The following is a 12,537-nucleotide window of genomic DNA, read 5'->3' on the forward strand; positions in this document are numbered from 1 at the left end:
CAGCATTGTCAAGATGAGTTGGTGTAATACTCACCGTCAACACTACTTAGCAGGTGTGTACGTGTGTTGCAGTACCCGGAGAGAACCCACGCAAACACGTGGAGAATAAGCAAACTCCACACAGAAAGGCCCCGGCCTGATGGTGGAAATGAACTCAGGCTTGCTGCGAGGCAACAGTGCCACCACCATGCCACCTTGCTGCCCCATATATCTAACCAACTAACAACTGCAGTAGCTCTATATCAATTTGACCTCCGGAATAATCTACTGATCTTGAGGGAGAGGTCAGAGGTAAAATGTGACATGACAGGATGATTTTTGATAAATTAATTCTTAAGCTGACCTTGAAGACCTTGGTGGATGTGAGCTACATTTTAATGGATTGTGAACATGACATCATCTACACCCCTACAAAGTTTTATCATAATTCATTCAAAACCTTTGGCACTATCGTGTTTACAGACTGAAAGTATGACGTGCACATATGCATGCAAACGCTACTAAAACTTTCACCTCCTATGCAGAGGTGGAGAGAAGGCTCAAGACTTTTGATCAGTGCAACACCAAAAGTCATTATTTCACCTCCAGATAGCTCACAATATAGCTATTAGGCTAATACAGTATGTGCTTCTTACTTTTTTAGCAGATGACATCACATCTATCTAATATTAGCTAGATGGACTAGCTACATAGCAGAAATTGTGAAATCCCATGTGAACAGGCTTAGAGTCTTATATCACTAGATACTCTGGGACTTTGCTAATTTTTCCAAATTCAAGGTTTATATCCAAAGACAACAAACATTGTCTGGTTCAGTTTACTCTATATTAATGTAAGTGGAAAGCTATTCCTTAATTGATAACTTATCATTCCTCTCTGGGATGCTCTTACCAAACCAATCACATAATTAGTCTGCCTCATTAGTTGATACCAAAAAAGGAAAAGAAAATGCAAAATCTCTCGGTCCAAACATTTAACATTTTCAGATAGATATTAAGTATCTCACATACGTATGAGAGCTTTTCAAATGAAAAGACTCAACCTTTCATCAAAGTTATCCAAGGAAAGAAGTCTGTGATCATCCACTTTATTTTGTGGTCTTTCAGGTCTTTTGGTTTTGCTGAACTCGCCAGTGTATTTCTTTTTAAGAAGGTATCAGTTCATTGATCTGGCCACTCCTGAAGGTTTTGCCATCTCTCTGATGGATGTATTTGGGTTTTAGTGTAATGATTGTTGTTGTTTTTTCACTTGCATCAATATCTCTTTGGAACTCATATTGAGATTTCCAGTGAAGAGTAACCAAATACAAGTTCAGCACTTGGAATGAACTGCAGATCTCCTTGATTTGTCATGGAGTAATGAGGGAACAGGCCTCACCTGGCCATGAAGCTCCTGAAAATGGGGCACTATGTATAAAAAGTGCTGTAATTTCTAAACAGTGTCTGCAAAGGGTTTGTTAAACACAGTGAATTAAAGATGAAAGTGTGCACTTCAAGCACATATTGATTGTCTGATTTAGAATCCACTGTGCTTTCTAAATTAATCAATCGTTGTGAACAGAGACTAAGACTAATAGAGACTAATAATGATATAGCAGCGTAGTGGTTACCACTGACACTTAAACGCAAGAAGGTCCAGAGTTTGAATCCACCAGCCAGCTGAGACCTTTCTGTGTGGAGTTTGCATGTTTTTCCTGTGTAGGTTCACATTGAATTGTGGATTATGATCTTGGATTGGGTAAGCAGAAGGATTATGACTTAAAATTGGGTAAACAAATTAATTCTGCTTAAAAAAAAGAAAATGTAGCTCCTCACCTTCTTAATAGAACCCATAAAATGGAGCATATTCCCCCTGTCCTGACCTCCCTTCACTGGTTCCTGTGTATTTTACAATTGATTTTTGATGTTGCATTGTATGTTTGAATCAAGCTATCTCAGCCATAAGCGCAACATTTGTTTGAGTCCACCTTTGAAACGAGCTTTTCTTCTTTTGCTTTGACCCAGCATAAGAGTTGAAGGCATTAAGGCTGTTTTGTGTTTTTTTGCAGTCCTTTTAGGTTGATGTGTGTGGGCATGTGCGCACATGTGTATATCTTGTATTTTATTATGTAATCCACCTTTTTGTGTACAGAACTTCGGTAATCTTTGTTGTTTAAAAGATGCTTTATGAAAATTGTATTAGACTGGAAAAATCATTTTTAAGATAGAACTATGACTTACTGTAATGTAGTAAATCAAACTATTGACCTTATAACAAAAAAGTACTAGCCCAGTATTTTATTATTTATCTTTAAATTGTTAATTCTGATCTTTTTTCCATTCACATTTGGAGAAACATCACACTTAATAGGAGCTGACACTGGTCAGACAGTCAAGTGTAATACATTTGAGATGTTCAGTATTGACGATGGTTGTCATTTTTTTAAAATAAGATTCACATTAAATGTCGCTGCTGACACGATCGCTAACACCCCTGATACAAAACAAACTGAGCAAGCAGCACAATAATGGTATCCTGATCTGCGGGAGAACACTTAGAACTAGTTCCTGAAACATTAGCATTTGCCATTTCAGCTTGCTAACTATATAGCGCCACCAAGTGGATTAGATTCGGTGACTAACTTGAAATAAACTCATTCATTATCATTTATGCTTCCACAGCATTACGATGCATCCAGTCATTTAAAGGAAAGGGAATGCAAAATTCCAGAATAACGCGCCATATACACAGCAAGAAATATTGCATCATTTACTTTTGTAGAGACTGAAACGGCCTTGGAGCCATAAACCAAACACTCGCCGTCTTTCTATTATTGATCCTAAGTGTGTTCCTTGGCTCTGGAACTTTAACTGGAAGTGCTGTCAGTGATGTTTTCCCTACAATGAAAGGTAAATTTTAGGAAGTGATGTGCTGATTATTCATTCCTAGCCAATGGTGTCCAGCCACGATTTTCGGGTCTAGGCATATGTTGAAGAAACTGATTGGACAACATGTACCGTAGACTGTATTGTGATTGGTCGACGGTCGTGCGTGGTGCACAGCCATTGGTCGGTAGTCACGGGGTAAGGCGAGTGGACTCTTTTGGTGGGAGAGACAGCTAGTCATTCCTCGTTGTAAAAGCCAGTACTGCATGCGCTGATCTCCCGGCTATTGTCTCAGCAACTGAAGGCTCAAGTCGTCAGGCAGGCAGTCAATCAGGAAGCATCTCACAATGAAACGAGTCTGGGTGATAGGGCTTCTTTTTGCACTCTTAGCATTTGGTGAGTAGTGGTATTTTTTTAATTATTCATTATTTTAGCTACCTTTAGCCCGTATGCTAGCACTAACTTGGTTTTTGCTTTTCTTTTCATTCACTGTGGAGTTTGTACGTTCTCTCTGTACTTGACTTTAAAAGGCTTGCAGGTGTCAAAGCAACGGAGAGCGTATTTAATTTACCTGTTATTTTAGAGTAACGCCAGTGTCCGTTAATCTCCTTGCCTTTCCAGAACTTTCTAGCAGAAACACCACCTGTGTTGAAGCTGTCTCATGTTAGCTAACCTCCACTGTTGCATACATGCACGTTTAAATAATGATTAAAAGGCTGACACGGTCAGACGTTACGTCTTAATTAATTTGGTGACTGTGAGCATGTGTTTGCACAGTGCTTTAAAAACTTAATGAGTCTAAAATTACCACATGTTCCCGGTAATTGATAATGAATTTTAATCGAGCAACTTCTCCCTTGACAGCTGCTGTAAAGGCAGATGATGAATTTGACGTTGACGGGACAGTAGAGGAGGACTTGGGTAAAAGCAGGGATGGCTCCAGAACAGACGATGAAGTGGTGCAGAGGTAGGTGTTACTTTCCGTAAGTCCATATATCTTTCTAGAAAACTGCAGTTACTGTATCAGGGAAAAGTCCACTAAATCTTAGCAGAACAAGGTCAAGAAGATAAAGCTTGTGTACAAGTGCTCAGGGCCACTTTGGCGTTACAGTGGAGGCAGAGGTGTGTAAGTTTTACTGTAAAGTTGCCTGTAATAATAGGAAGTTGTATGTATCTTGCTTTCATCTTCAGTCTTATCTGAAAGGACAACAGATTTGTTTGGCAGCAAAGATTTGCTGTCGTTCTCCTCTCTTACCCTGTTTGTATTTGCATCTGTCTGCCTTCAGAGAGGAGGAGGCAATCCAGTTGGACGGTTTGAATGCAGCTCAGATTAAGGAACTCAGGGAAAAGTCTGAAAAACATGCCTTTCAGGCTGAAGTTAACCGTATGATGAAGCTGATCATCAACTCTCTCTACAAGAACAAGGAGGTGGGCAGGAATAATCTTTACTCAAACCTGTGTCTACATATTTTTATTTAAGACATTTCTCACAGAGTTCATCACTTTGTTTTGTGCTGCAGATCTTCCTTAGGGAGCTGATTTCCAATGCATCGGATGCTCTGGATAAGATCCGCTTGTTGTCCCTAACCAACGAGGATGCAATGGCCACAAATGAAGAGCTGACCATCAAAATAAAGGTATGCATTAACTTACTGAATGCTGACACCTTTAATGGAAAAGCTGTGCATCCACTAATTGAATTTCATTATTTCTATCCCCAGTCTGATAAGGAGAAGAACATGCTGCACATCACTGACACTGGTATTGGAATGACCAAGGAGGAGCTAGTAAAGAACTTGGGAACCATTGCCAAGTCAGGCACCAGCGAATTCCTTAACAAGATGACCGAGATGCAGGAAGAGGAACAGTCTACCTCAGAGCTGATCGGACAGTTTGGTGTCGGTTTCTACTCTGCCTTCCTTGTTGCTGACAAGGTCATTGTGACATCCAAGCACAACAATGACACACAGCACATCTGGGAGTCTGACTCAAATCAGTTCTCTGTCATTGAGGACCCCCGTGGGGACACACTGGGTAGAGGAACCACCATCACGTATGTTATTTATGTGCTAACATTTGCCCACACCAGATTTGGTTTCTTGATCTTTTTAAACAGCTCTTGTGAAATTAATTTCAATGCGTGGCTCATTTTATTTGTCAAAGCTTATGAAATCGTAGTTAATGTCTATGTGTTGTTAATGTACAGCCTCTATTGAAGAAGAACTGCAGAGTATTTTCATGCTGCTACATGAGTCTGAAATGTTAAAGCCTGGAATTTTACATTTAATCTTGTCTTTGTTTAATTGCAGACTTGTCCTAAAGGAGGAGGCCTCAGACTACCTGGAGCTGGAGACCATCAAGAACCTTGTCAAGAAATACTCTCAGTTCATCAACTTCCCCATCTATGTGTGGGCCAGCAAGGTGACTACTTTGTCATTTCCTTCAACACTATGAGTCAGACTTAATTCCAGACTGAAACTGACAAATATGGAAATGAACAAACGGTTGCATAATTTCTTTTAACATTCAAGACTGAGACGGTTGAAGAGCCCATTGATGAAGATGCTGAGGCAGCAGAGGAACCAGAGAAAGAGGCTTCTGAAGATGAGGCTGAAGTAGAGGAGGAAGAAGAAGACAAAGACAAACCAAAAACAAAGAAGGTATGTTGATGAAGAAATGGTGGTTGAGACTATGTGTGAGTGTGATCATTAACAGTTTTTATGGTGGGTTAAAGTCCCACTGAGTCATTAAGATTTGTGGACTATTTTACTCAAATAGAAGTCTGTGAAAATATGTCTGATCTAAAATGTATATTTTTCAAAAGTTATATAATTGTGTGATGTGTAGGTTGAGAAGACTGTGTGGGACTGGGAACTGATGAATGATATCAAGCCCATCTGGCAGAGGCCTGCTAAGGAGGTTGAGGAAGATGAGTACAAGGCTTTCTACAAGACCTTCTCAAAGGTAGGCACACATACTTTATCAAACCGGCTCTATAGGCTGGTATACTAATGTCTGATTTTTATAAACTTTACCCATCTTCCAACAGGACAATGATGACCCTATGGCTCACATCCACTTCACAGCTGAGGGTGAGGTCACTTTTAAGTCCATCCTGTTTGTGCCCACTTCAGCTCCCCGTGGGCTGTTTGACGAGTATGGCTCCAAGAAGAACGATTACATCAAGGTGTGTACTCTAAGCAATATTTGGTATCAGATTTATTCAACTTTTTCAGCAATTCCCCAAAAACTGAGTTTCAAAGTAAATGCCTTCCATTCGCAGCTGTTTGTCAGGAGAGTTTTCATCACAGACGACTTCAATGACATGATGCCCAAGTACCTGAACTTCATCAAGGGAGTGGTGAGTTATTTTTAACTCTTATTTGGTCTCATGCTAATGTTATGTGCTTGGTCTCTACATTATCACCTGCACTGTGATTAAGGGAAACTTTATTTTGTTAGGTCGACTCTGACGACCTTCCTCTGAATGTGTCCAGAGAAACTCTGCAGCAGCACAAACTGCTCAAGGTGAGCTCAACGTGCAGCCCTGTTCGCTTCCCATTCCATCATTTAGTCATCATTAACCAATGAAGCCTTTGATTAAAATGGATAATGAAGCAACAAAGCAATTTTTATGTAGTGCAAATCATAAAGTGCTTTCAGGAATAACAGGGGGCACTAGAACATGGTTAAATGAAACCATAAATTAAAGATTCTGAATAACTAACGCTAGATTTAATGCAGTATGAAATGGTCATTACCTACTTTATCTTTTTCAGGTTATCCGCAAGAAGTTGGTCCGTAAGACTCTGGACATGATTAAGAAGATTGCAGAGGAACAATACAACGATAAGTTCTGGAAGGAGTTTGGCACAAACATCAAGCTGGGTGTGATCGAGGATCACTCCAACAGGACCCGTCTCGCTAAGCTGCTGCGCTTCCAGACCTCCAACAGTGAAACAGACCTGGCCAGCCTGGAACAGTATGTGGAGCGCATGAAAGAGAAGCAGGATAAGATCTATTTCATGGCTGGCACCAGCAGGAAAGAGGTGAGTGAATGTGTGTTTATTGGTCAGGAGAAAGAAGTGTAAACTATCCTACACTAGCTGAAATTCTCATGTCTCTTGTTCTTCCATCCACTACAGGCTGAGTCTTCTCCCTTTGTTGAGAAGCTGCTGAAGAAGGGCTATGAGGTCATCTACCTGACAGAGCCTGTGGATGAGTACTGCATCCAGGCACTGCCAGAGTTTGATGGAAAACGCTTCCAGAACGTGGCCAAGGAAGGTGTCAAATTTGACGAGAGTGAAAAGACCAAGGAGAAGAGGGAGGCCCTGGAGAAGGAGTTCGAACCTCTCACAACTTGGCTGAAGGACAAAGCTCTAAAGGACAAGGTAATTCTGTGACATTAAAAGAATGGGGCATGAGCGCCAGCTGTAGAAGCAGTTAATTTTGGCTCTACCTGCTCATTTATGTCTGCAACATTTAATGCATTGCTTTTTTTATTCCCCAACAGATTGAGAAGGCTGTTCTCTCTCAGAGGCTAACCAACTCACCCTGCGCCTTGGTTGCCAGCCAGTACGGCTGGTCAGGGAACATGGAGAGGATCATGAAGGCACAGGCCTACCAGACAGGAAAGGACATTTCCACAAAGTGAGTGTTAATCCTGGGCTCATCTTTGCATTTATTACTCCCACTGCTATTGCTTTGTTCTAAATCTGTATTTCCATTTAATCTTTCCAGTTATTACGCCAGCCAGAAGAAAACACTAGAACTCAACCCCAAACATCCTCTTGTCAAGCAGTTGCTTAATAGAGTCAATGTGAGTTTAACCACTGTCATTTTTGTCTCTGTACTATAGTAATGGTCCTTTACTAAGACTACCATCAAATTACTTAGTAAATGTAGTTCATTACATGAATAAACTTAAAATGGACCAATCAGAGCACATAGTTGAACAGTTTCTTTTCCTCACACCCCCCAGACTGATGCTGAGGACCAGACTGCATCAGATCTGGCTGTGGTTCTGTTTGAGACAGCCACACTGCGCTCAGGATACCAGCTCGCTGATACAAAAGCTTATGGAGACAGAATAGAGCGCATGCTCCGACTCAGCTTGAATGTACCACTAGATGAACAGGCAAGTCACTGCAGCTCTTGTATGGTGTACTAATTTGCATAGCAGATGTCTTGGTGTCTGAACTAATGATTCCTCTTCCAGCAGTGAGCCTTTTTTGAGTTTAGTCTTGTCTCTGCTTTTTAAATCTTCTTTGTAAAATGTTAAGTATTTGTGCAGTGATTTTTAAGACTGTAGGATATGTTTAATAATCATGGCTCTTTTATAGATTGAAGAAGAACCTGAGGAGGAGCCTGAAGGACCAGCAGAAGATGACTCTGAAGATAAAGAGGAGACTGTGGATGAGGATGATGACGAAGAAACGGTAAGAAGACTTCACACACTCTTGCTTGAGGACAATGTAAAATTAAGAATCTAGATGTTGAAGTGGTTTACTCTTCTGACCTTTCTCTAATCATGCTTGCAGACAAAAGACAAGGATGAACTGTGAAGCACTGAAGGGAAGAGCGTGTAACAGTGGCGCTGGAAAATGGACTTAAGTCTCTGTTTCAGTGCCACCGTGGTCACATTATTTTGGGTGGGGTCCCTGGGTTGGGGTTTTTTAAAGCGAGTATTTGTTTTTGTTTCTTTTGTATTACATTCCTCATGACTGTAAATTTGTTAATATTTAACTGACCTGTTTATGGAAAGATGTGATCCTGTCTATTGATCAAATAAATGTTTCGTGGAAAAATGTTTGCATCGTTTCTGGTTTTATTCAAAACTGAAAGAGTTGCTTTCAGACAGGTCTTGGCTACTATTCTTTTTCAGTCATCTTAATCCCAACATATCAAAAGTACGGTCTGGCTGTAGCTTGCAGTGTAATACATCTACTCATGCATAGGGTGCCATGACACTTTTTACAGTTTGTTTTCAGACTGAAGCGATGTAAATAAGCTCATGGAAATGCAGGTGGACGCCCCACTGGTAGGTGACTCTGCCATTGTGGGCTGAATCAGGGATGGACAGGAGGAGTACAGGAGTGTGGTGGAGAGCTGTGTCGAGTGGTGTGAGCTAAACCACCTACAACTTAACATCACAAAGAAAAAAACTGATTATGGACTTTAGGAAGCAGGCTCCTCCTAACCCTGTCACCATCAGAGGGGCTGATGTGGAGATCGTTGAGGACTACCGGTACCTGGGGGGGGTACACTTGGCCTGTAAACTGGACTGGACCAAGCACGCCAATGCTATCTTCAAAAAAGGGCAGAGTCTGCTTTTCCTACTGAGGCGACTCAGGTCTTTCAATGTTGGTAGGAAAATGCTGACCATGTTCTATCACTCGGTGTTGGAAAGCGTCGTGTTCTTTGCAGCAGTGTGCTGGGGAAGTGGGGTGAAGACAGCTGATGCCAACAGGCTGAACAAACTGATTAAAAAGGCTGGTTCTGTCCTGGGTGTCAGACTTGAGAACCTGGATGTGTCTGAGAGGAGAAATTTTTTTTTTTTTTTTTTTTTTTTTTTTAAAAAAGCAAAGAGGAAAAAAAAAGCTTTCTATCATGGACAACCCCTGTCACCCCATGCACACCCCCATGATGGACCATCGGAGCAAACCCAGCAAAAGACTCATTGCCCCGAAATGCAGAACTGACTGCCACAGTAAATCCTTTGTACCGGTGGCCAGTGTTGGTCAAGTTACTTGAAAAAAGTAATCAGTAACTAATTACTGATTACTTCCCCCCAAAAGTAATCCCATTACTTTACTGATTACTTATTTTCAAAAGTAATTAATTAGTTACTTTTTAAAAACACAATTTACAACCTGAATAGGTGATAAAGCGATAGATCTTTCAGCCCAATTCTACTTTTTCTGCATAATCCATCATACAAAATGTAATCAAACGGAAAGGTCCCCTTTTAAAACTTGTTTTATTAGTTTTAATCTTTTAACTTTATGCATCAAGCAAAAATTTAATTATATGCAATATTCTCTGACTGGAAGAAATTTGTTTAATATTTAAACCTATTTTCTGCACATTCCAGCACATAAAATAAAATATGTTTTGTGTTTACACTCTTTCAAATAGATGCAAGTAAAACACAGCAGAAAATAAATAACATCAAAGACTAGCGGTCCTTTTGCTCTATTTTCACCTGTAAAGCAGGAGTGATGTAGGCGGAGGTTTACCCTGGTGCAGGTGTGCCGCAGCGGTCAGTGGAAGAATCCGCTAGTTTCTCCGTGAGTTTCCCATTATGTCATAGCGCACTCTGTGCTTGCTTGGAAGTTTAGGGGTTTTTCTTCGGTGTAAAAAGAAGTTTTCTTCCCACGCACAATGGACACTAATGTTTTTGTCAGTTTTTATGGAATCAAACTCAAAGTAAGGTCAGTACTTCCACGCTTTAAACATGGCATGTTCATACTCTCTCCCGCACTCATATGATCCGTTGTTGATCTGCACACAGCTGTTGTCACCAATGTCATGAGATGTTCTCACAAAAAGAAATCATGGTTTTAGTAACGCAGCGTTCCTACGGGAAAGTAACTGTAATCTAATTACCGTTTTTGCAATAGTAATCCCTTACTTTACTCGTTACTTGAAAAAAGTAATCGGATTACAGTAACGCGTTACCGGTGGCAATAAGACTGTATAACTCTTCCTCACTCTGTAGGTGATTTTCCTGAGACTATTACCAGCGTTATTGTGTTACCTTTCAGACCGTGCAATATTATCCAACAGTACCTTATTGAATATTTGTTTCATCCCCCCATCATACGCTGCTACTCCCTTTATTCTATTGCACAATACTGCCACTTTCTAGAATCGCCTGCACTGATAGTTCTTTATTCTCCAGGTTATAGTTATATATATTACTTCGTTAGAGTTATTTGATACTATGTCTTGCACTATCCTACTGTACCGGTATATTACTGTATACTACTATTCTTATTGTATATATTGTATATCTTATTCATCTGTTCCTCTGTCTCTCCTGCTACTTTGAGCATGTACATGACAAAAGAATTTCCCTCGGGATAAATAAAGTGATTCTTATTATTATTCTTATTAAAGAGTCATGGTGACATGAGCTGTTCTACACTTAGGATACTTTACTGTTCTTTTCGGTTGCACATTTATGCAAATTTAATGAGGAAGGATGCATTTAAAAAAAAAAAAAAAAAAAATTAAGTGCACTGAGGGTGACACCCCTGTGGTTTCTCTACAGCAACCCCAGGGAGATGGCTTACTGGTAAAATGTCATGAAGACTGATGCATCTTGTACAGGATGTCTTCATTGAGCCATGCCCTTTTTTCTTTCTTTCTTTCTTTCCTTTCTTTCCTTTCTTTCCTTCCTTTCCTTCCTTTCTTTCTTTCATGAACGTGAGCAGAACTAGGTGCCTAGCCTTAATTGTTGGATATAGTGATTTTGACTATATTAATATTGTACACTAAATGCTAAATCTAATAAAATCTACTTGTGTGGGTTTATCTCAGAATCTGTTACAATGACCTAAACATGCAGACCACAGGCTTTTCAAGGTTTACAGGAAAGCACCAATGAAACCCACAAGAATGTGGAACAGCTTCACCACTGAATTAATTATCTAATTTTACACAGTAAGCTTATTTTACCCTTAGTAATACCCAAGGAATACATTTGTTCCAACACACTCAGGAAAGACGGCAACTTAATGGCACTTGAAACAGGAAGCAACATCAACTGTTTAACTAGTTTAACAATACATTGTAATGTAGTGGGATGTCCAGTAGGTGGCACTAATACATTCAAAATGGGTTCTAGCAGCCAATGAATTAAAGAAGGACGTACTCAATCATTACGTCATTAAATTGACTTAAGAGGTTTCAGCTTTACATTTTTGAGTTAAAGCCAAAGAATAAAAACACGGAGCCCTTTCGAAGCTGATATCGCCCCACTTCACTTGACAAGTATTATTTAAGTATTGCAAAAAGACATGTTTCCCCCCATTTCTTCAGTTACACGTGCAAGAATGCCAGTGAAGAACAAAAGAAAAAATTGCAGGCCTAAAAAAACCAATCTACGTCTGATGAAGAGTAGCTAGAAGTTATGTGTTCTTTTATCTTCTTTATATATATATATATATATATATATATATATATATATATATATATATATATATATATATATATATTCGCTGTTTAAGTGTAGTTAACAATTACACCAATGCAAGCTCCACTGGTCTGTTGTGAAGCTTAAAGTAGAAACAGTCTTCAGGATCTATGGTTCAGTGAACAGGGCTGACGCACAGTGTGTGTGTTTGTGCAGCTGACTCTTACAGTATGAAATGATGGCGTTGTGCTGTATTCAGATGTGTGTGTGTGTGTGTGTGGGGGGGGGGGTGTCTTATAGTTCACAGTGGTCTGAAATAGTGAGTTTGAAAGCTAACAGCTAAACTGCAGCAGTGGAGCATTACAGGTCGCTCCATCGACATGCTCCCATTCGCCGGAGTGAGAAAATGCTGCGCCTTTCTTAATAAAGGGTGACAGATATGGGCCACAGCAGGGGGAGGGGTGTCATAGTGGAGCCACAGTGGAATGATAACCATGGCAGATAATAGCTGTGCTCCTTTAGCACAATTATTAT

The 12,537-nt window shown here is 40.1% G+C and overlaps 1 protein-coding gene across 1 annotated transcript; it reads left to right on the top strand.

Annotated features, from left to right (window-relative positions):
• Positions 1–3,094: 3,094 nt before the first annotated feature.
• On the top strand, positions 3,095–8,673 carry hsp90b1 (heat shock protein 90, beta (grp94), member 1). Its single transcript, XM_080874222.1, has 18 exons — positions 3,095–3,260; positions 3,729–3,831; positions 4,151–4,292; positions 4,385–4,501; positions 4,586–4,917; positions 5,174–5,285; positions 5,396–5,524; positions 5,712–5,828; positions 5,914–6,051; positions 6,148–6,225; positions 6,327–6,392; positions 6,644–6,913; positions 7,010–7,255; positions 7,378–7,514; positions 7,605–7,683; positions 7,846–8,001; positions 8,207–8,302; positions 8,405–8,673. The coding sequence occupies exons 1-18, from the start codon at positions 3,212–3,214 to the stop codon at positions 8,426–8,428; spliced, it is 2,391 nt and encodes a 796-aa protein (XP_080730348.1). The 5' UTR covers positions 3,095–3,211; the 3' UTR covers positions 8,429–8,673.
• The last annotated feature ends 3,864 nt before the right edge of the window (positions 8,674–12,537 follow it).

This window comes from Rhamphochromis sp. 'chilingali' (genome assembly GCF_963969265.1).
Source record: "Rhamphochromis sp. 'chilingali' genome assembly, chromosome: 2".
NCBI lineage: Eukaryota > Metazoa > Chordata > Actinopteri > Cichliformes > Cichlidae > Rhamphochromis > Rhamphochromis sp. 'chilingali'.